Source organism: Stegodyphus dumicola, chromosome 3 (assembly GCF_044657685.1).
Source record: "Stegodyphus dumicola isolate Sdum_Otavi_A_Nest chromosome 3, ASM4465768v1".
Lineage (NCBI taxonomy): Eukaryota > Metazoa > Arthropoda > Arachnida > Araneae > Eresidae > Stegodyphus > Stegodyphus dumicola.
The window spans coordinates 128,872,075-128,899,936 of record NC_140770.1 but is presented as its reverse complement, the minus strand read 5'-3'; the positions used below and the strand labels follow the sequence as shown (position 1 = coordinate 128,899,936).

The 27,862-nt window shown below is 32.8% G+C and overlaps 1 protein-coding gene across 2 annotated transcripts; it reads right to left on the bottom strand.

The window, feature by feature from the left end:
- Positions 1–335: 335 nt before the first annotated feature.
- Positions 336–27,859, bottom strand: mRpS33 (mitochondrial ribosomal protein S33). Of its 2 annotated transcripts, XM_085813307.1 has the most exons (3): positions 27,534–27,851; positions 11,991–12,120; positions 336–460 (listed from the first exon to the last, which is right to left on the bottom strand). In XM_085813307.1, exons 1-2 carry the CDS (start codon positions 27,755–27,757, stop codon positions 12,009–12,011), a joined length of 336 nt encoding a protein of 111 aa, XP_085669433.1. In that variant the 5' UTR covers positions 27,758–27,851; the 3' UTR covers positions 336–460; positions 11,991–12,008. The 2 variants fall into 2 exon arrangements, with proteins under 2 accessions (XP_085669433.1, XP_035211942.1); XM_035356051.2 differs by lacking the exon at positions 11,991–12,120 and having other exon boundaries at positions 27,534–27,859.
- Between the last annotated feature and the right edge of the window lie 3 nt (positions 27,860–27,862).

Below are 27,862 nucleotides of genomic sequence, written 5' to 3'. Positions count from 1 at the left end.
CACCCGAATAAATTTTTTTTTGAAAGGAAGACCTTGCAAATCATAAGGCAGGATGAAAGAATAAGTATAGTTAATATTTCTTAAGACCTTCTCAATAACGGTAATTATTCTCAATTTGGTAAATATTTTATACATTATATCTGTAGTCAGTTTTTTCTATAAAAATGCAGTAAAGGTGAAATTACCTAAGTAGTATTTACTGTCATGTTTCTCACTAAAAAAAAAAAAAAAAAGATAATTTTTCTTGTTTCAAAGCTTGGCTTTAATTAATTTACTTACTCAAAAAATATATAAAACTTCACATGTTGACTATACTATAAAATTTGTAATATAAATAATATTTAATCGCTATTTATTTCAACAAAAGTACATACAGATAACAGGTGTCAGTTATACAATGATATATTCCTGATGCAATATTGAGTTGGAGATAACCATTTCTAAAACCTTATTTCCAAATCTGAAAAAAGTAAGACATGCTGAAAAGATTTAAGTTCAGTAAAACAAATAATAAAAATAACATGTTTTACAGATAATACTGCATAAATACTATTACACTTTAGTTTATTCAGTTCCTATTTGCTTGATAGGTTCTTAATTTTTTTTCATTGATAACCTTTAAAAGTTTTTGATTTCCATGTGCAGAAATGTGTACGAACCCTGATGAATGAGAATTTTATAGGTGTCAAGTTCATGACTGTGCATGAAATTTGAGGTTGTGAAACATTAAGAAAAAAGATTCTATATGAGTTATATTATTACATATAAAATAAAAATATTTATTAATTAAAACAAAACTGCAAATGTTCATAAAAATTACCAGCTAGATATAAACTAAATTTGTTTTAATTTATATGAATAAAACATCTTTCATTGCTTTTAAATCCTTCAGCTTAATCAAATGCACAATGATTAAATGAGAAAGACAACATATAATGCTTTGCTTAGCAACACTCTGAGAATCAGCTGTATGTAAGAAACATATAGAAGATAAAGATTTTGCATTTCATGCAGTGGCAATTTTTGCTAAGTGTATAAGATTATGAAGATTTCGTATTTCATGCAGTGGCAATTTTTGCTAAGTGCATAAGATTATAAAGTGCACTTTCATATTCATTCTATTCATTGTCAGTTTCTAAGGCCTGATTGTGTCATGATTTTACACATTTGCTGAAAACAGTAATGCTACTTAAGTTTTAATATCCTTTTATTTAAAAGAAAGAAAAATACATAAATCAATTAACACCAAGACCAGACTTGCTAGGCCAAAATAGTGATCTCGAACTTGAAATATGGATTATTGGAATTTTACTGCATTACTGAAGTATTATCCAAAATGCATAAAAAATGAAGTAAATGATAAACTAAATTTTGTAAACATTCAACGGCATCTTAACTTGCTATAACAGATTCAATATTATACAATAATTAACCTCTGTAATTCACTTATTTTTTTCAAATGCTATTTTTAAACCACTTTTGGTACTTTCCATTTATTCACACTCCCCTCTAAAAAGTTTAAAAAATATGAGATAACACTTTATATCTCCAAAAAGTATTTATTTGGCAACCTAGGTATGCATGCAGCACACATGTACATTGCAGGGGGGGAAGAGGACAGTTCTATATCTCCCGTTCTACTAGGCCGATTGACGAAATTCAAATTGCGTTCTTCATGTCTTGAAAGCGTGACTTAGGATATATATTAGGTGTATATATAGTATTCTCACACAGTTATTTTGACACAAAATTGGACTTTTTCTGGCATAACATACCAATTTTTTTCCATGTTTCGATTCAAATTATGCCTAAATATGAAATTTTGTAAAATTTGGTGCGAAATTTACGGAGAAATTCACAAATTTACATTGCTGCTTTTATTTCAGCGCAAAGAATAGTTCACTTGGCAAACTTCTTAATATATAACAACCTATTTTCCTTTTCCCTTTTTTACTTCCTTGTACAAAGTAAAAAGGAAGTATTGTAATTGCGAAAAGTTTCGGGCAGCATATTTCAACGAAGATATCCATTTTGAATGCAATTTAATGATATTTTTGCATAACATCTGTAAGTAAGGACAGAATAAAAGACTCTTTTCCTCCAAAAAGATTATAAAACTGTTTTAAAATGAATTCTAAAGAGAATTTTTCATGGTGTCTGTATGTACGTATCTCGCATAACTCAAACATGAGTACTTTCAGAACGTTGAAATGTTGTATATAGGACTGCAATAACATGTAGATGTGCATTTCGTATTTTGGTTGCAATCGGCAGTGCCAAACTTATATAAATATATTTATATATATATATCCACTCTGTTACCCAGCTCAGTTTCTTTACTCTTATATGTTTGTAAATTGTGCATTTTTTTGCTTTAACCGCTTCCCTCAAAAATTTTTTTGTAAAAAATTGCAAAAAATCATCACATTTTTTTATTTTATTATTAAATACAACGAAACAAATCAAAGTATGTAGGTTTTGAGTTGAATTTTTAATTTTTTGTAGGTGTAAAAGCATTTAGTTTTAATATTAGTTTGCTATCCCAAGTTATCTCAAGCAAACGACAACACAAAGTGATACCTGACATTCTACATTGGTATCTGGTCTCTTTTTCTTACTGGCTTACCACTAGAATCTCTTTCACGGGAGCACAGAGTATACTGTCTCATTGAATTTGATTTAAAAAAAAAATTTTTCTCCCCACCTTTCATAATTACTATCTGAAAAATTATCGCTATCTTGCATCATGGCCATTATTTTATTTTTTCAACGCATGTATCCTTCTTTATACATTACTAATCCACAAGCCGACGTATACTATAGGGAAACATGTGACCAAAAGAACCGTGCAACCAACAAAATTTGGCAAACTGCCAATCAAAGCCGAATATTTCCTTTCGTTTTCTTCAGGCCGAGTAAAACCGTGATAAAACAAATCATACTAACAAATTCTGCTTCGCCTGAGTTTTCACGGGATAATAATTACCTGCAATATATACGAACCCGGGATAACTCGGGATAATCAGGCAAGTGGTTAAAAAGATTGAATTATGTTGTTCTTATCTTCAAGTTAAGGTTTTTATGCCTTTAGGAAATCTGCAAGCAGTATTTGTAGACTTATCAACAATTTAAAAGCTGTATAAGTGCATTTAAGCCTAATTTTTAAATAACATGGTGGACACATTTGTTTACATTTGAAACAGCAAAATAGTAGATTTGTTGCCAATCTAGAGAGACTAAGCTTCGCAACAACAAAGACAACGCCTTCATTTATTATTGCGAATTAAATCATACTTAATCCTTTGTAGAATTTTTTCGAGGAAATAAGTGTTTCAAATTTAATTTGTAATTTTTAATATAGATATTTTGAGTTTTTATGTATTTTTGCCTTGTCGCGAAGTGAGAACTGAATTAATTGAATGAGAAATACTGAATCGTTTGTGAAAAACTGTTTCTTTTCTGTTTTGTTTGCTTAATTTCTTTTCTACATCATTCTAGATATATTACAGTATTTGAATAGAACATGTGGCAATGATTAGATAAATCTTCAAATGATATAAATTTTGTGCATTCTGAGTTATTATACGAACAAAATATAACACTGTTAAGTGAACCTAGCGCCAGAGTGTCTCTATAGTAAACAAATATAGTGGATTTTTAAAGAGTGCATTTATTCTATTGTGGTTTATGCGCTATCGACGAAGTAGATTTAATTCAATCCAATAAGTTTAAATGAAATGCAAGAAAAATGCATATAATTTAATATTTCGTACAAGGAAGTCATGTGGTGTACACATCAGATTTTTTCAAATAATGTTCTTTATACTATATTTTTAATTATAATTATTATTAAAGTAATGTTTTCTTTTTCAAATTTCATTTTAATTGCTTTAGTTGCGTGGTTTCTTTCAAGTAACTGTTTTAAATATTTCTATTTACCCATTCGAACTGCTAGTTTAAATAAAAGGTGCTTCGTTTATTTTTTTTCAAATAGTTTTCTTTATAGTTTTTTTTTGGTCATAGTTATTATTTTAGGTAATTTTTTAATTTTCAGACTTTTATTTTAATTGTTTGTGTTGCATTGTCTCTTCAGATATTTGTTTTAAAATTTTCTATTTATTCATTCAAACTGAGCATTTTAAATATACTTATTAATATAAATTTTCCACGATTTGATTTCATTTATTTGAATTGTGTTTCTTTCCCAAGAATACTTTGTGACTACGATGCATATGAAAACTGAATATATTAAAAGAGAAAATACAGTAAAGCACAGTTAACACGCCTTTCAATGTTCCGTTCAGAAAAGATATATAAATGAGAAAAATATATAACACTGACATTTTAACTTAGGATGATGACTTGCATATATTGCTTTAAATAGCTTTAACATTGTGCTCATTGCTTTACACAATTATATCATCTAACATTTAGTTCTTAAAAATGTTATTCATATTTCAGTCAAATATTTTATTTTTGAAATCACAAGAATCAAATATCATAAGATTAAAAAGTTTTAAATAAAAAGAAATACTAAATTTTATGCAATTTTTTTTTTTCTTCTTAATGGCTTGCTCTTTTTCTACAGGCATTCTGCAAGTATATTAAAAAGCATCCAACTTTTTGAAACATCTTAGTATTTCTGACATTCATTTTAAATAAAATTATCACCTTCCATTTCATAGAGGCCCAGAAATGGCCGAGCGGTAAAGTCGCTGAACACTGGTAGTTTGCTCCGGGGTTCGAATCCCGGTGACGGGCTGGTTTCATGGGCGTTTTCGTGTTTATAACGTGTATGCCAGCTGGTTTCCCTTAGAAAGTTCTTCACAACGGCATCCCTCCTTTTAGGCAGATAGCTCTGCTTTGCTGTAACTTAATAATCCAATTCAATCCATTTAATCAGTATTTGTCAGAGCCTTTATCAGTCTTTAGAGGCTAGGCATGAGATGAAAGGAAAGACTGGTTTTATCAAGAGGGAAAATGTCTTTGGGTGACATCCACATACATCACAGTATAAATTCCTGAATATTCAAATAATTTGACTAAGAAATCATGGGATTCTCCATTTATGATATGATGTTCTGTAACGCAATTTAAATTTATACAAACATATAGTCTAAAACCAGTCACTCTTCACTTTAATCTGCAATGATATCATTTTTGTCTTTTCCGTTAGCATAAGCTCAGTTGATGGTATTTGCTGGTGTACACATCCAAGTGTTTTCTCTTTCAACACCCATATTCCTTGAATTCTGAAAGTATATTCAAAAGCATCCAACTTTTCTAAACACCTTGGTTTTTCTGACAGCCAAATTCGCCTTCAAATTTTTGCTTACTTTTCTCCTTAATTTTTTCTTTCCTTCTACATTTATTTTCAGTGCTCACCACAAGAAAATTAAGATTTTTCAATTGTTACACTTTCATAAATTTTACATTTTTGCCAATTTTTTAAAAAACATCAATTACTTCAACTGCATTTCAGTTGAAGATAGCTTTTTATTTTCTAGGCATTTTAACTATAAATAAAGTTTAAAGTCCAAAGTCCAAAGGATAAATATTTTAGTTAAAAGATTTTTTTTTTTTAAATGACAAAGAAATAAAACAGACCAGCAATGTTTATTCTGTACCACTGAGTAACCTGATTATTATATCGGCTGCAAACAATCTAAATCATATTAAAGATTATGTTTTTTAAATTATCTATAACACAAGAGAAAATTAGCTACTTAAAACATTCTTTCGAAGAGGATTAACGTAAAAATTTATACTTATATATATCATTTTTAAAGCTGGGACATGACCCAAACTATCAACGTTCTGTTTGCTTAAAAACATTGTGAAAATAAACATCAAACGAACTTTCTCAGTTTTCGACAATTCAATTTAAATGCAGTCAAAATAAAGTAGCAGACGATAACACGACAAAGGTAAAAATTTACTCTTACAAATATATATATATATATATATATATAAAAGAAATTTAAAAAATTTGAATAATATCATTTATAATCTAAAAAATTAGCTTTACATATAGTATTAATAAATATTTATTATGCATCATTGAGGGAAAAAATTTTATATAATTAATTCACCCTCAAAATTTATTTGAAATTTAATGTTAAAAATAGCTGTGGCAATTCACTGTAACAAAAATCCATAAACCATATTTGGCGTTATTATCGCTCAAAAAAAGATGCCAAATTTTGAAAAGTACAAATATGTAAATTCATGTATATCTTAGAAAATTTTGAATAAAAAATTGCAATTTTTTGCAGGTATACTTAGAACTACACCTACTTTAAGATGATGATAAAAATTTTATAGTTTATAATTCAAAATTTTTTTTGAAAAATTATTTAAAAAATAAAACACAAAAAAATAGGTGAATTTTATTTGGAATGAACCTAAATTTCAAAATGTGAAAGGAAAAAATCAAGAAAGTTTAATAAAAAAAGAGATATTAATAAATACCATATTTGAGGGCATATAAGACACATTTTTTTTCCTAAATTTGGTCTCAAAAAAGTTACCTGCGAATGCTATTTTTAGCCCGGATAAAGGTCTAGACACACATAACTTTTTCTACATTTACATGTGTGTCGCCTTCTAAATAATGGTGCGTCTTATATGCCAGTGCATCTTATATGCCGTCAAATACGGTATATGGCAAATTCAATTAACATTGAGGAGCTAAAATTTCAAATTTTTTAAAAACTACTCATACGATTTTTACAAAACTTGGCAGTCTGGCATAATTTGAATCATAGAAGCGAAATATGGGGAAAAAATGGCATGTAATTTCAGAAAAAGTCTGATTTTGCATCAAAATACCTATGTTAGAATGATGCTATATAGTATAAATCTAATATATATCAAGTCGTGCTTTTGAGACATGAAAAACGTAATTTGAATTTTGTGAATCGCTGCAGTAGAACTGCCCCCCCTTTTTTTTGCGCAGTGTACATGTGAATTTGCATTTCCGAAACTCAACAGTCATTTTTGTATTAGTATTTTTTACATATTAAGTACCTTTATTTTTGTCATAACAAATTGTAATGGGACTGCAAAGTTTGCTGGCTGATGAAAGAGAAATGTGATATTTTGCTACAATAATAACAAAATTCACATTCTGTCAAGTTGTAGTTTTTAAAGGAACCTTAATCTTAAAATATTTTCACATCTTATGGAATGTGAAAACATGCAAACAAAGTGTTAGAATGTATGTTGAAAAGTGGTTTGAAACTGTTTCTCATTTACAACAGCTGTTTGCTTTATTTATTGTAAGGCACGTAAACATACATTGTTGAAGAAGAAATGAGATTATCTCGAAATACAGCTATTGATGGGCATAATTACATTCAAGAAGCATGCATGTCTTCTATGGAAAAAGAAAAGCAATACTGGATATGTTGTTGAAATAGACATAATATATTCAAATAAGTGTTTCTTTCCAAACTTGCTACAGTTTTCACAAAATGACTTTGCAACTTTTCAGTGGAGATGCAAATAATCAGAAAGTATGCCAATTTTTAACATTTCTATCCATGAATAAATGAATATAAAATCCAAATACTTATTAATAGAAAAGGAAAACTGTGTAATTTACATAAAATTTTGATACAACCATAAGTATTAATTTTAGCACAAAATATAACTAACCCTGAACTCGGGGGGGGGGGGGGGGATTTACCCTCTATATAAAGAAGTCTAACAAGTAAAAAAAAAAAGGTAAACATATAGAAAGATTTCATATTCTTTGGTTAACAAGGCGGTACCTGGGGTCAAATGTAAATTTTAGTATGAAATCTAAATAAAAATAGGAATGGCAATCCTAACAATATGTAAAGCTCCATGAAAATAATGATACTTTAATTAAAACCAAAATATATCTAAAATTTCACATATTAGGGGGAAAAAAGACAAAATGAATTTTACTGCATAAATTTTAGATGACACAGGAAGTGTAAGGCTGCTATCATACGTCAGTTTGTTTCGGAAGAGCAAATGCTTGGAACAATTTTTCTGCTTTGTCACAACAGCCAATCACCATAGATCGCTTTGTGGTTAACACAGGGAAAACTGATTCCCCATTACAAACAAGCTGATAGCTGATTGGTTGAAAACGAACAACTTGCAATTTTTTTGGAAAGGAAGGTAAAAGTCGCACATCTGTCTTTCAATAGTAAACCAGGCAGAAAAACTGTCCAAAACAGTTGTTCGTGTGAAACAAACACCGTGTGATAATAGCCTTAATCTGCCAATTTGTTTCAAGAACGCCTAATAAAACTGGAATTTCTCAAGCAGTCCATATCATAATTCAATTAAATAGAAATCTTACTGGTTGCAAGCAGTGTTGATGTTTATTTTACCTTTTTGTACTTTGAAATCATATAATCAATACTGATTCTTGCTTTAAAAAAATTATTATAAAAAAATGAGGAAAAAAATTGAGCCAATATTCTATCCCTGCTGATTCACAAAGATGTCAGTGCATAGCTACCACAGAAGTTACAAGAAACTATGGTACTATCTTGTCAATCATGCTGTCACCAAGCAGTATGATTTAATATCAGTTATGGATACGTTTGACATAATAACAAACTCACATCATCTACCCTATCATCTGATGTAACATCGACTGATTCTCATTAGGCTGCTATCACACATACTTTTGTTTCGGAAGAACTGATTGGAACAATTTTTCTGCTTTGTCACAAAAGCCAATCACTTTGGGGTTAACATATAAAGGGAAAACTGATTACAAATAAACTGATAGCTTACAAATTACAAATAAGCTGATAGCTAATTGGCTGAAAATGAGCAACTTAGCAACTTCTGTCTTACCATTAATTTTTTTTCTGAAAGGATGGAAAAATAGTCTGAAACAGTTATTTATATAAAACAAATGCACATATGATATGGGCCTAACGCCACCTTTTATTTTTAAGAACAAGGATATAAATTAACTGTTAGTGCTGTATTTTTTCTTTGCATTCTGAAACAAAAAATATTAAAATATAAGATTTGCCTTCTACAGTGCAGCAAGCAGTGGATTATTTTCAAAATATGTGATTTTGCCATAGAAAAAGTGTACAGTCAAAAGTCGTTAATCCGGACTCGTCAGGACTTCGGTGATTCTGGATTATAGATCATCAGTTTAAATCTGGTAAGATGGCATGCAGAAATTATAAAATAAAACATATGAAACCGTAATTTATGATATAAAGAACAATTATGATCTAAAGGGTATCAAAATTAACAAAAAGAAAAAGCTTAATATTTATTTGTTTACTTTATTAAACATTTCTTTCAATGTAAGTTGTTTAAGTTGCTTCGTTTCATGTGATAATACTTTCTCTTTAATTCTATTAAACAGACATAATTTCTTGTTTAGTTACAAAGTTCTGCTGTTCAAGTCCTATAATTGGTGAGTCGAGAATACCGACTAATTTGTCAATCGAAATTCTTTCGTTTTTAATAACCTCTGCGTCACTTTCTTCACTATCGGAAGCGAATTATAATGACGAGGAACTTGATTTAAATCATATCAAAGATGGAGTACATCGAGATGAAATACTACATTTAGTAAGGAATTATAAGCGAAATAAAATAAAAACATCTGCCCTGAATATAAGAATAGTGCTGACAGATCAACTTCCAATTCATTGCGCGCTGCGTTGTTTCCCTCCCCCCACAGAGTAGCGTGAAGTTGATAAACATATTTCGGAATGATTAGATAATCAAAGGATATGCCTGTATCCATTTTTTGCAGGAATTCCACTTTCTGTTTAATGGACTTCGAAACATACTTTCGCTTTGTAGATCCTTTACATATTAGTAAATATATATCGGAAAGTCTATTTGACATAATCGAGAGTTCAAGCTTACCTTTATAAAATTGCTCTAACAGTCTGCAAAAAATAATAAGCCGGATCCAATTCGAAGATTAAGGAACAACGCTATCTGCAACATTAATTGAATTAGATAAATTTAGCTTAGCTTATACCGTCTGTTATACATTAAACGCACATGCATAAACGTATTATGCGCATGCGCACACGCATATTCGCAGCCGTAAAGGTCTTACGCGCATTCGTCAACACGACGCATGCGCAGAAAGTTTGTAGCTTTGAGGTCCGGATAATGGGTGTCCGAATTAACGACTTTTGACTGTATATATCAAGGGTCACAATATGGACAGCTGAACATGGCTGGCAAAATAGTAACAGATTGTAATAATTACCTGCAGGAAGTTTGTACTCACAGCATTCTGAACACAGCTCTCACTAAAACCATATAAATACATGAAAGCCTCTTTATAAAGAGCAAAAATGAAGCGGTTCGAGTACAGATTGTTTATTAAATAAAAAGGTGTCATTTCCTTCAGAATTTCAAAGAAACAGTTGGTGGAATTTTTGTGGTTCGATGGTAGACAGCTTTTATGGTTGATGGGACAATACATAAATAGTGAAGCCACACTTTCAACAGAATTACATCTGGGGCTCAGTTAATTAAATACATTTCGGATTTTATCTCTTATACACTCTTTTGGGGAAAAAAAAAAAAAAAAAAAAGCATCATGAAGGAAGTGGTTGTTCTTGATGAAATTGAATATGTGTATAGCTCATACACCGATAATAAAATGATTAAAAAATCAAGGTCATAGTACCTGTTCATGGGTCATAATCATCCACTGAATGTTCACATTAGTAGTTGGTCGAACCGCCCCTAGCAGGAACGCATCCTTGAATTCGTTGAGGCAAGGAGTGGTAGAGGTTCCCAATGTTATCCTGCAACACATTCTGCCAGGCATTCATTAGTTATCGCTCCAGATCTGCAATATTTTGTGAAGCCCGAATCTGGCGGCCTACCATGTCATAGACATGCTCGATTGGTGAAAGATCAGGTCACCTTGCTGGCCACCGCACGGAGACAGTCCAGACATATGCGAGTGGTATGTGGCCTGGCATTATTTTTGGGAAAATGGCCCCACAATGACGTGGCATGTAGGCTAATGCAATCGGCTGCAGGATGGTATCAGCATATCGTTGAGCTATTAAAGATGTACGGAGGATGACTAAATATGACCTGCTGTCATAAGAAATAGTGCCCCTCACTATCACACCAGGGGTTATGGTTGTATGCCTTTGTAAAACAAAGGCTGATAGGGAACGCTAGCTCTGTCCTCTCGAGACACGAACACGGTGGTCATCTGCTTCAAAAGTGAAGCGGGATTCATCGCTGAACACCATATGATGCCAGTCTGATGGCAGCTGCGACACCATTCCAGACGACTCTGCTGATGTTGTGGATTCAAAGGTAAACGTCTTAAAGGCTTGTAGCATACCCTGCCTCAGACAAGCGTCGTGGGATGGTGGAAGGTACCATGGGAGGTATAGACGGGGCTGTAGTGCGTTGAATAGTCAACAATGATACTGTTGGGGGAGGTTCAGGCCTGGTGAACAATCATCCTATCTTGCCTTGCATTTGTGCTCCTTGACCTTTCAGAGCCTTCATTTCGTCGGAAATTTCCTTGTAGCAACCATTGCTGCCAACATCTTTGTGCAGCAGTGTTTGTACGCTGCAGGAGGTGGCCTATTGTTCGGTATGACCACCCAGCTTCATGCAACCCTACAATGCAACCACATTCGAAGTCGTTTAATTGTCTGTAAGGTTTTCAATATCGTCGTAATGGCATCATTAGTTGCTTATTTACGGAATTACAGTGGCAGCAACAAAAAAAGATAAAGTTTCTGCCTCTGTTACTGGTTTTATACTTTGCGAATTGTGCACGAGAAATGTGTGCTATGATCGCAATTCCTGTTCATTTGCCATGAAACTTTGATCACTTGCATATTCGATCAAGATGTTTTTGCATACCAAATTTCGTCACGATCGCAAAAGTCCTTCTTGGTGCTTCAGTTTTTTTGAGTGTATAGAAAAAATGAGCAAATGAAACTATGTAAATCAGGTTCATATATAAAAATTACCTTAAACTCCATATGCATTTACAGATGTTGTCTCGCCAATGCTCTCTTCCCCTCTCCTCTTTTCGGTTTCACTTTTCCTCGTAAAATTTTCTGTCTTACCATTTCTTCTTTAAAATCTAAATGCTCATCTCTGTTGAGGAAAAGTAAATACATATGCTAACATAAGAATAATTTCTAAGCTTTAGCATAAAGTTCAAATTTTATTATTACATAAAATATATCCCCCCCCCAAAGTTAGGAATCTAAATAATCTGCACTTTACAACACAAGATTTTTTTTTAATGGTATAAAACATTGGTATGTGTAATGTGAGGGGTTTAATTAGCACAGCAAACTATCAGTAGTAGTGTCAAAAAGTATATTCTAATGTGGTATTTTCCTTGGAATAGTGTTATGTTACTGAAGTTTATTTTTCAAAGAATAAATAATTTAAAATAAGAAATTTTGGGAACAGTATGTGCTGATCAACAAGCATGCAAATTTATTGGGACAAAGCAATTTTTCTTATTATTTATGTTCATACCTTCAATATACAGAAATAATAATAAAATTAATAGGAAATGTGTTCTTTTCTAGCAGAGGTGACCTTTAGAACATGCTTAAGCATTGACTCTACTGGTTTTGTGCCCATTTTTTTACTTCATCATGGGATCCCACTTTTATAGAATTCTTAATCATGTGCTCTTTTATCACACAATCCATTTGGCTAAGACGTTTTTTGAGAATGAGCTGCAAATTATCAATTGGATTTAAGTCTGGTGAATTTCCAGGCCAATCTAAATCTAGCATAATAATTTTATTTTCCAACATGAAACTTCTGACAGATTTCAAATTTTGGCATGGAGCCAAGCCATGTTAAAATGTCCTTGCAAAGGTTTTCAAGATTGGCACTATACTACATTTTAAAATGTCTACATACTTCGATAAATTCATCATTATATCATATAGGAATTAGACTTCCATTGTTGTACAGAAAAAATTGCTAAATGAATTGTTTTTGAAGATATTTTACAGTTTGATGGATATGTTCCGGTCTTACTGATTCATCATTGCTTCATCTAACAACTTTAGATGTGTGTCCATGAACAAATAAATGAGTCTCATCACAACTTTTTCCAACCATTTATGGTCCAAGATTTGTATTTTTTGGCCCACAATAATCATTATTTTTTGATAAGTTGCCTTTTATTTGGCTTTCTCATTTTCCGACCAGCAGTAAGAAATTTATGGCGCATAGTTAAAGGATGAATATCAATACCAATTTTTGTTGGATTAGTAATATTATTTTTGAACAAACATCTATCAAATTATGGAGTTTACCTTCTACATTTGACCTTCCTTTCTGGAGAAAATGACCCAGTTTCAATGTGCCTTCTTAGAATTTGAGGAACGCTAGATTTTTCATCACCAACCATGGAAGCAATATTTCTTATATTCATGGATGTGTGACAGTTAAGTGCGACAATCTTAGGCCAATGAATGCTTTTTATCTAGGTGTTATATACATCATATGAAATAAAGGAATGAAAAATTTATTTAAAAAGTAGGCAAAAGTAACTTCCTTTTCTCACAGAAACAAGCTTAAAAATGGTGCAACAATCCTCATTTTATATTAGCATACAATTTATACTGTATACTATACATTTATTAATACGTAAGCCAATATATATTATCTGTAAGTCAATCTGAATTTTTTTAGATATGCGCAGATGATAAGCGGCAGGAAAAAATTAATGGTTAGATTTGAAAATAGAGACTATTTTAGCCAGGCAGATGATTTTTTTACGGGCCAGTTGTAAGTAGTTTAGTGTAGAATAAACTTTAGGCAGAAGGAAAAATGAAGTTGACACAAGAACATTATCTATCACATTATGATCTTATATGAATTTAAAGAGAGATTAAATCAAGAAGAAGGCATTCAATGTCTACAATAGCATTTGAAAATAAAGGTCCATCTTGTGCTGTTGTATTCAGATAGTTTACAGAATTTCACAGATGTCGCAACTCTCTTTAGGATGAAGAACACACAGGAAGCCCATTGTCAGCAGTAATCCCGGATAATGTGTCTGCCATACAGAAAGTGTTAATTGATGATAATTCCTACACCCACCAAATGATACAGAAGGAACTTAACATTGGATCTGCTGCAATGCATGAAACTATTCTTGAAGAACTGCATATGAGAAACTAGTTTACCATTGACTTTCCCGTAATTTAATTGAGCACCAAAAAGAGGGCGTGCCAGAATCAGTAAATAACCCCCTTAAATTACTTAAAGATGGAGGCCACAGCATAATTTCTAAAACTGTAACTAATAGCGAAACATGCGTACCATTTTTTGATGCTCCAACACAACTAGAAAAAAAGTATGGATCCTTGAAAATGATTCTATGCCCACAATGATGAAAAAAGTATGCAACACAAAAAAAAGTAATTATGCCATTTTCTTTAGAAGTACAAGACTAGCCAAAGTCATCAGTTGGAAGGACAGAACACAGTAACAGCTAACTTGTACACCATTAAGTGTCTTCCAGAAATTCTTCAAAAGGTGAATGTTAAGGGCCGTTTTCACTGTGGTTTATCTGAGCTAATGAAAATAACTGATGTAACCGATCCATCTTCAAAATCAGTTTTTTCCAATAGAGCAGCAAGTTGAAAAGTCTGAAATGCAGGCATAGCAGAGTTAAGTCAACACATGGAACTGATTCTATTAGGTCAGATAAACCATAATGTGAACGGCCCTTTAGAGGACAGCTGGTAATGCCAACTTAAAATTCTCTGAAAAAAATCACCTTGTCCCAATTAATTTGCACACTATTCAATTAATCCCAATTGCCCCAATTAATTTGCACACTAATTCAGCAGTTTCGTAATGATAACACAATATGAAAGAAAGGCAGAAGAAAAGTCACTGCTACACTTGTGAAGATAGAAGAAATGAAGCACACAACTAAAAATTATCTCTTTGGCTCTCTTACCCCACAGATAAATTTATCTTACTTGACAACATACCACGTGTTTTGCAGCTTGAAATTGAAACTGTACTCAATATTGGCAACATGAGTTAAAGCCTGCTGTAAGCCATGACATATACAGCATTGCCAGTGGATTAAGCACGTGCATTGGCAATGCTTTAATACTAGTGCATATTGATTCTATATGCATTTCGGTGATGAGGCATAGATGTATTTGCAAGAATGTATGAACACACAAATTTATCAGATGTGGTGCAGATGTGGTGAAAATCCCCATGAATTCATCCAGTCAGGTTTATATCTATTAAAAAAGTAGTGAAGAATATGAAATTTCAAGGAAAACATAATTAGACTGATTTTTTTAATACTACTATCTGTGGAATATCAGGATATCATTAAGATTTTATCATTAATTAAATAAAAACAGAATGATATGAATGGCTTCACCAAGATGGTGTAACAACACATACCTTGTGGGAAACAATTATATTCTTAGAATTCTTTTCAATGATTGTCTAATTTTATGGGTGCTGGAAAATTTGCATTCCTACATTGCAGCAGCAGAGTAGAAAAAGGTAAAGTATATAATATCACAATAGGAAAGAAACCGATCTAGGGAAGACTCTGTGTCTTCCGGTGTAGGTGAAGATTGTCTTTCCGATGTAGGTGAAGACTGTATGTCTGCCCGATGTGCCTTATTGACATGGTCAACAGCTGCAAATCGTTCCAGAGTGGTGTGATGGTTTCAAGCCATGGAAACCTGCAGTGGAATATAGCTTTGGAAGATGAGATTGCAACAGGAATCTAGCACAGTATCCTGGATAACTTACTACATTGCCAAGTGCCTGCCTAACAAAATGAACCATCAAGTAGACTCAACTTGTGTTGTCAAGTATATTCATCTGTTATTCATCATATAGTTTTACTAACATGTGGCAGTCTGATATGATATGTTCATCTATTTTATTAAGCTCAAGGAAAGCACCCATTAAATGTTATGATTTTAACTTGCAGCAAACGTACTCCTTTGGTAGGGAACCACGTTTTACACTACTGTGTATCACTCTCAAGAACCTTAAAAAATTCAAAACAAGAGTGGGGCAGTGCAGCTCTAATTGCTTCTCCGACATCGAAAAAGTTTTTTAACCCTTTCAGGGGCGCAATTTTATGATTTTTTAAAAGTTATGAAAAAGTAAGCATAATGACACAGGGTTCATAGCCACATTTTAGTTAAAAAAATAAGCACCTATAAGCACTTTTCAAGCACATTTTAAGAAAAAAAATAAGCACCTGTCTAATTACATCATACATGCATAACCTTAAAAATTAGACTTGTAATTTAAAATATGAGAATTGAAGTACTTATTAAGAGAGAATAAGCATTCCCTCAAACTTGGAAAATAATTACTTTTTTTTTTTTAATTTTAATTAATATTCAATTTACAGAACTAGTTTACAATGAGAGGGAAAAAAAACTATGAAGAACTAAACTATATTACAAGATTTAATGGTGAAATTTCAGTTCAAAATAGAGAAAATAAATAATAATAAGGCATATTTATTGTATTCGCTTGGAACCTAATAATAAATACAATTTATTTTTCCACTCATATTGATAGTTAAATAATTTAAATCTAAATTCTGAACATTTTCTAAATTTTCATTGTATATCAGTTTTCTCTTAAGAGATATTGCAAGCAAAGTAATTTACGTAAAAAAGAGGAACATTTCTGAAATCAGAAGATAGAAGTTTGCTTCGTGCAGTCATCTTTAACAGTAAAAGCTTAACTAACCTGCATAGTTGGAAATTGGCGAATATTCCGACAGTCGAGCGTAACTTGAAGAAAGCGGAAGAGGAGGGGTAGACTGTAGCCGCTCTTTAGATTTTTTCGCAAAATAAATGATTTTGACATTTTAACATGTGTATCACATAAAAATAAACCAACGGAACTAAAAAAATATTCTGCTTAGAAAGCACAGTAAAACTCTTTTAAGTGTTCATAAACAAATCTCGGACCGAACATCAAAATTAATTATCTCTGCAAAATATCCCAAACGTTATTGCGCAATACGTGCGCTGTAATTCTTCTACGTGATATTACGCAATCGGAATCAAGTGGAGCATTGGGAGATTAAAGAACTAAATAACTGGGGTGTTTTTCATTCTAATTTTCAACAGACGGCGTTAAATTTCCGGAATAGAATCATTCTTCGCTTGGGTTGGTAGACCGCAGAACTTTTAGTCCTATTCAATCCAAATTGAAAAGTGACCCCCCCTCAAAAAAAAAAACAGTCCGTTGCTTGTTTTGCAGCGAACTGTAACAGTTTCAATATTCAAGATTTTGCGGAGAAAAGGGAATCTTTCGCTTTCGCAATTATTTGACCAATAAAACGACGGGCACCTGTCTGTACTCTTCCTGCACACCAAAGGTTATGTTAATGCAGAGAAAGGGGGAAAAGCTATTTCCGGGAGTATGACTCACCATCTGACATTCCATATTCGGAAGAAAAGTTGTTTATTTAGTTTCGGCTTTGGTACGGGAAAAAATAGCGAGTTCATTAAAAAAAAAAAAAAAAAAAAAAAAAAAAGAAGCACTAAAAGCAAAAAATAAGGACTAAAAAATATATATATATATATATAAGGGCTTTAAATAAAAAAGTAAGCACCTATAAGGGCCGCCTTTATATTTTATTTTCAAATATAAGGTCTTATAAGCACTTATAAGGACCAATACGAACCCTGCGACATGCAATGGTCCTATAGACAACATAAATGAGTTTAAAAATTTTTTTTTCGTCCCCCTTTATGGAAAGGGGACCGGTTTCGCCTTGAAACCAGCGCCCGTCTAGAGCATTTAAGACTAAACATTTGCTTATTTATCTTTACTCTGCTGAAAAGTATCTGAACGTAACCCAAATTGCAGATTATACTAGTAAATTACTGAACAACTAATGAAGTAAGTAATATTTGCATAAACATGCATTTTTAATTATAAATAAAAAATTTAAAACATGAAACACAAAAGTATGAGACAAAAAGTAAATAATAATGCACTAAATTACTTGCATAAACTATGCAATATTTTAAAAAATTATGTTTAAAACTAAGAAAATTATATGTAAAAATAAAATAAATTAAGATGCATGCAATTACACTCATGTCCATAAATTAAGGATAATTCGGAGTCTAGCGGAAATCGAAACTCTAAAATAAATATATCACCTGTAAAATCACTACACACATCTTCAAGAATCATATGCAAATTTCAGGAAGTAACCAGATGACACTGATGGTACGTCACAATGACGAGAGTGTAAGAGAGTGATATATAAGGAATACAGGCAAAAAAGTAAAATTGTTCGCAGGCGCTTTATAAGCATTTCAGTGCAGTAACCAAATAGTTATGACACAAAGGACGCATTTGGATGATTTATTACGTGGTAGAATTATCGGCCGTCTGGAATGTGGGCGTACTCAACTGGAAGTATCAGACGAACTTGGAATTGCCCAGAGTGTCATCTCCAGGCTTTGGCAACAATTCCAAGATGATGGTATTGTGAGTATACATTACAGCACAGGCCGCCCCAGAGTTACAATGCCGAATGAGGACCGGTATTTGGCAGTTACTGCCAAAAGAAACAGGCGGAGCACAGCCTCAGACCTGTCTCATCAGCTCTCTTCAGCCACTGGTACGACAATTTCAAGGCAGACGCTTAGGGCAGATTGGTCTATATGCTCGTAGACCTTTCAGATCATTACACTTACTGCAAATCACTGTCACCTGCAGTTAGCCTGGAGTAGAGAGCATGCATTGTGGACACCGCAAGAGTGGGTTTATGTGATGTTTTGCGATGAGTCCAGGTTTAGCTTGCAGTCTGATTCTCGCAGGACTTTTATATGGAGAGCTCCAGGTACCCGTTACCACCAAGAAAACATCACTGAATGACACCATCACGGTGGTGCAGGAGTGCTTGTTTGGGGTGGAATTATTCTGGGTTCCAGAACTGACCTGCATGTTCAAATTGGAACCATGACAAGCCAAATCTTTCGGGACGTCATTCTGGAGCAACATGTACGTTTGTTTCGGGGTGCCATGGGTGCACAATTTGTGTTTATGGATGACAACGCCCGTCCTCACTGTGCAAACTTCGTAAGCGAATGCCTTCAATCGGAGAATATCACCTGTATGGACTGGCCAGCATTCTCCCCAGACTTGAATCCAGTAGAGCACATGTGGGACATGCTTGGCCGACAAGTTGCAATCCGTCAACCTCCTCCTACATGTCTACCAGAACTTCGGAGAGCATTGCTTTTTGAGTGGTGTAATGTCCCCCATGATCAGATCGATAATTTGATACTCAGCATGCCTAGGCGTTGTACGAACTGTATTGCATCGTCTGGGAGACATATAATGTATTAAAAATCATACCAACCACGTAATATTGGTTTTTTGTAAATAGGCTTTTTTTGTAATTTGCTCCAGGGAGAAAAAAATCGCTAATTTTTTTAATAGTATCAAACATATAGCATCTTTTTTTACTCTTTACTTTTTGTTTAATAAATAAGCTTTACAAATAAGTCAAATTTGTTTTGCTTCTAACTCTTCCTTTACCTGATTTTGAATTATCCTTAATTTATGGACATGAGTGTATTTTACTATGAACTAGAAGCATGAGAAAAGCGACCGCTAAGAGAAGCATAATAAAAACGCAACTGTGAGTGTTTTTCACTGTGCTCTGTGTCTCTGTAAAAAATAAGAAGTGTTTTCCCTCTCTCAAAAGCTCCATAAATCCTCATCTTTGAAGCCACTTAAATGAAGATATTGTGCAACTGTTTACAGCAGTAATCCGAAAGCAATAAACAAAACTGCAAAAAATCTCGCGACTGCGTCATCTGATCCTTTCTTCGATGTCTCAGAGGGGCGGTGGTTTCATACTGAATTTTCATACTTTCATACTGAACCACAATGAAAACATTCAAAATTAAAAGGGTTCCATTACTTTTTTTTTTTTTTTTTGTGAACTAAGGACATTTCATTACTCATTGATACCTGCTTATAAAATATATTGTGGAAAAATTAAAAATTTTTGGGTTTTTTGTTTTTAAAATGGGTCAAAATAAGTAGTGTTCAAAAGAAGCTATTTTTAAATGATTTGTATCAATTGATGGATGCCCAGAAAGGTTTGCTGCTCCCATCTGTTATAAGCTTTAAGAAGTAATTTAATTTTAGCAGCGGTTTTTGAGGGAAAAAATTTTTTTTCTTTCTAAATTAAAAAAAAATGTTGAAAATGCGGTTTCAAGGCGAAACCACCGCCCCTGAAAGGGTTTTAAAAATTAGGTTTTCATTGGAATTAATATATTCAATTAAATGAGGATTTTGTTGAAAAACTGCATTGTAACACTGATGAAATAACAAAATTATACCTAAATTCCTGAAATTTGTGTTGTACAAACAAAATTTTGACTGAAAAACAATTCTTTCCATTTTCAGATCTTTCCTCTGTGGAAACAGATGATGATGGCATTTTGGCATATTGGAAGCATTTAAAGAAGATTTTACAAATAGAGTTCATGGTCATTCCAGATTGGGTTCTAGAACTTTTTTCAAACATACAAACAGTAGAATTATCACTGCAGGAGGAGTTGGTTGAATTGTCAACAAATGAAGAGTTAAAATTGAAATTTAAGAACAGATATCAAGAACTTTGGCTTCAAGTTCCAATAATGTGTCTGGCTTTAGGGACTGTATTAAAGAAGTTTTTCATTGCATTCCCATCATCATGTTTAGTTGAAAAAGGATTTAGCATAGGCACCAATTTACAAACAAAGAAAAGTATCAGACTGTCAGTAGTGAAACACAATGATTTAAAACTGCTGATGACAAATATGCCACCAAATATAAAAAAAATTAATGTCCTTACCTCAAGCTCAGCCCTCTCGTTAATAATATAACAACTTTTTAATAATTTATACTTGTTAATCAAACTTTAAGCAGTACACCAATATGCTAATTTTAAACATATTAATTTAACATTTTCGAGACAAAAATGGTCACGACAGCCTTACATTCAAATGACCACAATCGCTGAAAGAACGATGTTATTTTCTTCCTTTTCCCTAAGATATGCAGTAGCAGATGCAGTTTTCTCAAATGCATTGTATCAGTTTATTGCAGACATCTTGTCCTAAAAGGATTTATTTGTGGTTTCTTAACTTTATTTGTTAGGAAGTAGAAAGGATGTCATTCGAAATCTTCACAAATCTTTATGTGTTAATGGATGGGGAGGGAAGAAAACTGCTGTGAATCTAAAAAGGTATTTCGTACGCTTTGGTATTTCAAGCATAGAGGTCAGTGAAAGCTTCGTTTTTCAGAGAGTTAATAAAACTACATTAAAAAGTCTGTCCTTGTTTTTCAATACACTGGGTTGGCAAGAAAGTAATTTCAATTTGCATAGATAGTGTTCTATTCACTTTGTTATTCTTCTGTCAATCTTATATATACAGTGGTGGCCAAAATTAAGGACACTTTTGGAAATTTTTATGTTTTTGAACTTTGTATGTTTATAGAAAATGTTACGTTCCACTTCACAAAATGCAAACTTGTATATACCATTTTAAAGAGAATTTATTACTGAATTCAATACAAAACACAAAATTCAATTATTTGCAATACAGAAAAAGTTAAATGATAATAGTTATTGATATACATTAGATAGTGATGATTGCAGTGAGTTATCAGTACTTAGTAGGGTACCCTTTATTTTTTATTACAGCTCCATATCGACGTTTCATTGAGCTGACAAGAGTTTTAAGCTCTTCTTTCGTTATTACATGATGCCAGGAAACAAATATAGCCTCAATTAGTTCCCTTTCATTTGATGGGCGCCTCATTCGGACAAGAGTTTTCAAACGGTGCCACAAATTTTCGACAGGATTGAGGTCAGGACTGTTTCCTGGCCATGAGAACAAATTAATGCTCTTTGTACGAAACCACTCTTTCGATATTTTGGCCGTGTGGCAAGGAGCAGAATCCTGCTGAAAAATAAACGAAGCATTGTTGGGAAAGAGATCTCTGATGGAAGGTAGAAGTTTTGGTTCTAGAATAGTGTCAATGTATTTTTTGGCATTCAGTGTCCCATCGATGACATGAAGGCAACCAATACCATCTGCTGACATGCATGACCAAATCATAACACTAACTGGGTTTTTCACAGTTGTTTGAATGCAGTCAGGATGTAGCTCTTCTCCTATTCTACATCTTACATATTTTTGCCCATCACTACCGAATAACGATATCTTAAATTCATCACTCCATATAACTTGTGACCACTGATCATCTGTCTAATTAATGTGTTGCTTTGCCCACTGTATTTTTTTTTTTTTTTTTTTTTGTTGTTGCTGAAAATTAAGATAAGGCTTTTTTCGTGGAATTCGACCTCTCAGTCCAACATCTGTTAATCTTCTCCTGATTGTTCTTGAACTGACAGAAACACCAGCATCATTCAGATCACTTCTGATGGCCGCTGATGACATTTTTCTATCTTGGAGACATAGTCTTTTTATTCTTCTGTCATCAATAGATGTGGTGCACCTTTTTTGGCCTTTTCCTTCTTTGTTTTTTTATTGAATTTGTCTCCTGATATCGTAAACGAAACTTTCGGACTCCAGATGTAGTCACTGAACCACCCACCTGTCTTGCAATTTCAGCACAGAAAAGACCACTTTCTCATAACACAATAATATTACATCTCTTTTTAGGTGTCCAATCTACTCTTTTATTTGATGTCATGATCTTGACTAAATATTAAAAAATTTTACAAAAATTCCTACTTGTAATTGCAGTGTATAAGAAACAGGTCCTCCTTCTACGGAACAAAGCAAAATAATGAATTTTTTCAAGTGTAAACATGATGTCAGCTTCTACTGGCAGTTACTAACATTTGATTGGTTCTTAGAACAAGAACAGTGATTGGCCAGGAAAGCTAGACATTACAAACCACTTCATAACTGTGTTTTTTATTTATATTAAAATAGATATAACTTTTTTTGTATTGCAAATAATTGAATTTTGTGTTTTGTATTGAATTCAGTAATAAATTCTCTTTAAAATGATATATACAAGTTTGCATTTTGTGAAACGTAACATTTTCTATAAGCATACAAAGTTCAAAAACATAAAAATTTCCAAAAGTGTCCACAATTTTGGCCACCACTGTATATATATTTTCTTTTGAGATTTGGCAGATTATACTTTTAGATTGCTATGGAAAAAAATCCATGAATTTTTTTTTACAACTGTTATTTTACAGCCAATTTTAGCACGAGGTACAAAAATAAACATTTTTGACATATTTTAACTTTTTCATAAAGGCAAGACAAGTGACCAATGTTCTGGTTGACATTCTTAAGTTGATAATAAAAATTAAAGCGATAACTGAATTGAATAGTCATATAACTGTGTGAGACATTAAAAATGATTAAATGTATCACATACTACAACTGAAAATCACATAAGATGACTCTTTGAGAAGCTCTATATTTGGGTTTCACATGAATTGAAGGAAATTCATTTTACACATGGAATCAATATTTCCAACATGCATTTCAAACATGAACCAATCGACCCTTTTTTAACATGAATTATCACCAGTGATAAAAAATTGATCTTCTACAATAACATTAATAGAAAAAAAAATGACGGCCCAGGTACGATGAATCAGCACAAATCATATCAAAAGTTAAATTGGAACAGAAAAAGATCCTGTTGTCAATTTGGTGGGATTACATAGATATTGTGTACATTGAGGTGTTTCCAAGCAACTAAACAATCAACTTAAATGTTTACTGTCAGCAACTTTTGAAACTGGAGGAAACAGTCAAAGAGAAAAGAACAGAATTACCAAATCACAAAAGATTCATATTCCACCATGAAGCACATTATTGGAGCTTGGTTGGGAAGTGATGTTGTATCTTCTATATAGTCCCAACATTGCATCATTGTACTGTCATTTATTTTGAAATTTACGAAACTTCTTAAATGATAAAAATTTCAGAAATAATGATGACCTCAAATGACACTGGGTTGCATTTTTTGCTGTTAAAAGACTGAAAGTTCTATAAGCACAGAATCGTGAAGTTGCTAGAAAAATGGCAAAAAGTTTTCGAATAGAATGGAAGATACACGATTGATTAAAGTTCATTTTTTGTATAAAACAAATTTAATTTTATTTCACAGTGAAAACTGAAATTACTTTATTGCCAACCCGATATAATATAGTACACTTTATATCAGAGGGACACCATCGAATTACTGAAAGACTGGGTTGCGACCCACAAAAATTGGAAAATTATGGTTAGATAATTATTTCAAGAACAGACTTGCTGAAAAAGAGGCGGTAAATAATCCCCCCTCTCCGAAAAAGATGCATGAGGCAAAAAAGAGTTGGAGTTGTGTTTCAGAAGGAGGGGAAAAATCAAGGATAAGAAAGAATGAATGACATCACAAAGAAACTACAGTTTATTTTCCAATTTATGAATAGTTAAAAATGGTCAGCATTTTAGAGAAGGAATAAAATTCATAAGAACAATACAACTGAGTCTTAAGTAAGCATAAAAATCAAATTATGTTGCACATTATAAATATCGTAAAAAATTTCTTTCTACTTCCTCCCCCCCCCAATTGATTAGAAATAAGAGGAAGAAAACTACTGAATGATGATATCAGGTAAATAACTTTGAAATCAAAACAGTCTGAAAGCTAACATGTTACACATTAAAAATCTGGAGATAAGTTTGATAATTCTATAGACTAATCTTCTGATCTTGCTTATAGCTCGAACTGATCATTTCTAAAATTTCACAGTAAAAACTGAAATTACTTTCTTGCCAACCCGATATAATATAGTACACTTTATATAAGAGGGACACCATTGAATCACTGAAAGACTGGGTTGCGACCCAAAAAAATTGGAAAATTATGGTTACCTAATTATTTCAAGAACGGACTTGTTGAAAAAGAGGCGATAAATAATAATGATCATTTTAAAATTTTTTGAAAAAAAAGGACAGATTCAATTTTGCAATATAAAAAATCCCATTATTAGAAATTAAAGCAGTATAATCCTGAAATTTGAGCGAAATAACCCACAATCCTGAATATAATTCAGCATGAAATATTATACTAAGTGACAGAATTATAGTATTTGTCGGGGAAAGTGCAGAATCGCCCACTGCTTGGCGCGTTTTTAAGAATTGCACATACTCGGTATGCATACATCGACCTATTTTCACTTTAAAAAAAAACCAGAATTGCACAAAAATGGCATTGCGCACAGCCTTGATTTAACCCCTGTACACATCAACCAATTTTCACTTAAAAAGTCAAAGAAAATTGACAAAAATCCAATTCCTTTTATAAAAAGCGCCATACAAATAAGTGGGCGATTCTGCACTTTACCCTATTTGTCTTCCAAATCAATTCTAGTAAAGGAAAAGAGTTAATCTTTAGATTATGGTAACTTGGCGATTTTTTGGCGAAAATTTGACGACCAACCCTGCTACAGCAACCAGCTAGTTTTTGTTTGTACGCTATTTTGTTTTAACGAAGTAAAAGCATATATATATATTTTTTAACTCAACATTTTTTCCCAACAATCTGCTAACCGAATTATGCTTATGCTGGAACTTTTATGGAACAAAAGTGCTTAATCATGACGAAGATTAGGTGCGAAATTGGGAGCAAGTGCAGAATGACAAACTGCTTGCCACGTTTTTAAGAACTGCACATACACGATATCCATGTACACGTCAACCTATTTTCACTTTAAAAAACATCCCAGAATTGCACAGAAATGGCATTGTGCACACTCTTGACTTTATCCATGTACACTGCTAAAGTCCTAGCTAGTAACCTTTATCGCCTTACCAAAATGTCGCCAAACTACGCGTTACCATATTCCAAAGATTAGCCTAACTTTTTACTTCGGAATTATAATTTTGTGAACGTAATGATAATTATGATCATTACTATAAAAGCTGCTAATGAAGGTCATGAGGAGTGTGTGCGGAACTTCCGCTTGAAATCTATTGATATGTTTTTCCTTGGCTAATCTTTGGAATATGGTAACAGGTACTTAGGCGACATTTTGGTAAGGCGATAAAGGTTACTATCTAGGACTTTAGCAGTGTACATGGATAAAGTCAAGAGTGTGCGCAATGCCATTTTTATGCAATTCTGGGATGTTTTTTTAAGTGAAAATAGGTCGACGTGTACATGGATGATACCGTGTATGTGCAGTTCTTAAAAACGCGGGAAGCAGTGGGTGATCCTGCACTTTCTCCCAATTTCGCACCTAATCTTCGTCATGATTAAGCACTTTTGTTCCATAAAAGTTCTAGCATAAGCGTAATTTGGCTAGCAGATTGTTGGAAAAAAATGTTGAGTAAAAAAAAAAAAAATACCTTTACTTCGTGAAAACAAAATGGCATAAAAAAAAAAAAAAAACTAGTAGGTTGCTGTATCAGGGTTGGTCGCCAAATTTTTGCCAAGAAATCGCCACGTTACCGTAATCCAAAGATTAACCAAAAGTTAAAATATATTGAAGTTATCGGTTAATCTTTGGATTATGGTAACTTGGAGATTTTTTGGTGAAAATTTGGCGACCAACCCTGCTACAGCAACCTGCTAGTTTTGTTTTGGACGCCATTTTGTTTTCACGAAGTAAAGGCATGTTTTTTTTTTTTTTTTTACTCAACATTTTTTTCCAACAATCTGCTAGCCGAATTACGCTTATGCTAGAACTTTTATGGAACAAAAGTGCTTAATCATGATGAAGATTAGATGCAAAATTGGGAGAAAGTGCAGAATCGCCCACTGCTTGCCGCATTTTTAAGAATTATACATACACGGTATCATCCATGTACACGTCGACCTATTTTCACTTAAAAAAACGGTAAAAGTTTACAATTGGGTGCCCCTTCTTTTTTGACGCCAAGATCGGCACCAGAAAGGCACAATTCAAGGATGGCCGCTATACAAAATCAAAATAAGAAGTCAAAGAATTACACAAACTCTGTGTACATGTACACATCGATCTGTTTTCACTTAAAAAAACATCCTAGAATTGCACAAACTAGGCACTGTGCACTGGCTTAAATTTGTCCATGTACACATCAATCTATTTTCATTTAAATAAAATCAGGAAGCTAAAACAAAGTTAAAACTATCATGGTAACCAGAAGTGAGGTTTCATCGCCGAAATTTGAAAAAAATTGTCGCTAATCGAAGAGGCACCCAATTCTACACTAGAGCCAAAAAAACATCCCAGAATTGCACAAAAATGCCATTGCGCACACTCTTCACTTTATCCATGTACACTGCTAAAGCCCTAGCTAGTAACCTTTATCGCCTTACCAAAATGTCGCCAAACTACCTGTTACCATATTCCAAAGATTAGCCAAGTTATCATTTATACAATTAATGATCCGAGATATTCCGAAACATTCATTGCTGTAGCAATGTTCCTTTTAAACAAAAAATATAACCAGAACTAAACTAAAAAAGCATACCTGAAAAGTCCATGCTCTCTCAGAACTCTTATTAATTTTGAATATTCAACGTGCGGAGGGTAATGATCCACAACATAAGGATTCAAGTCATTTGGCTGTTGACTTAATATGCGAACAACTTTCATAGATTTACTGTCAGTCGGGCGCGAAACTTCTCCAAAAATTCTTGCACTCAATCGGGCCATTCGCCGAGCATAATTTGACATATTAGGTACAAAATTCATTGCGAGATTTTATTTATTACACTCAAAAGAAGAATTTAAATTAGTCCACTCTCTTACTTTTTTTACCCGCAGAGCGAAAAATGAATATTTGGGGGGGGGGGAATT

Excerpts from the sequence above, each read along its gene's own strand:
- mRpS33 (XM_085813307.1), bottom strand. The coding sequence starts at position 27,757 with ATGAATTTTGTACCTAATATGTCAAATTATGCTCGGCGAATGGCCCGA. Across the intron at positions 12,121-27,533 it reads AGAGAGCATGGACTTTTCAG|AGATGAGCATTTAGATTTTA; the intron begins GTATGCTTTTTT and ends TTTCCTCAACAG.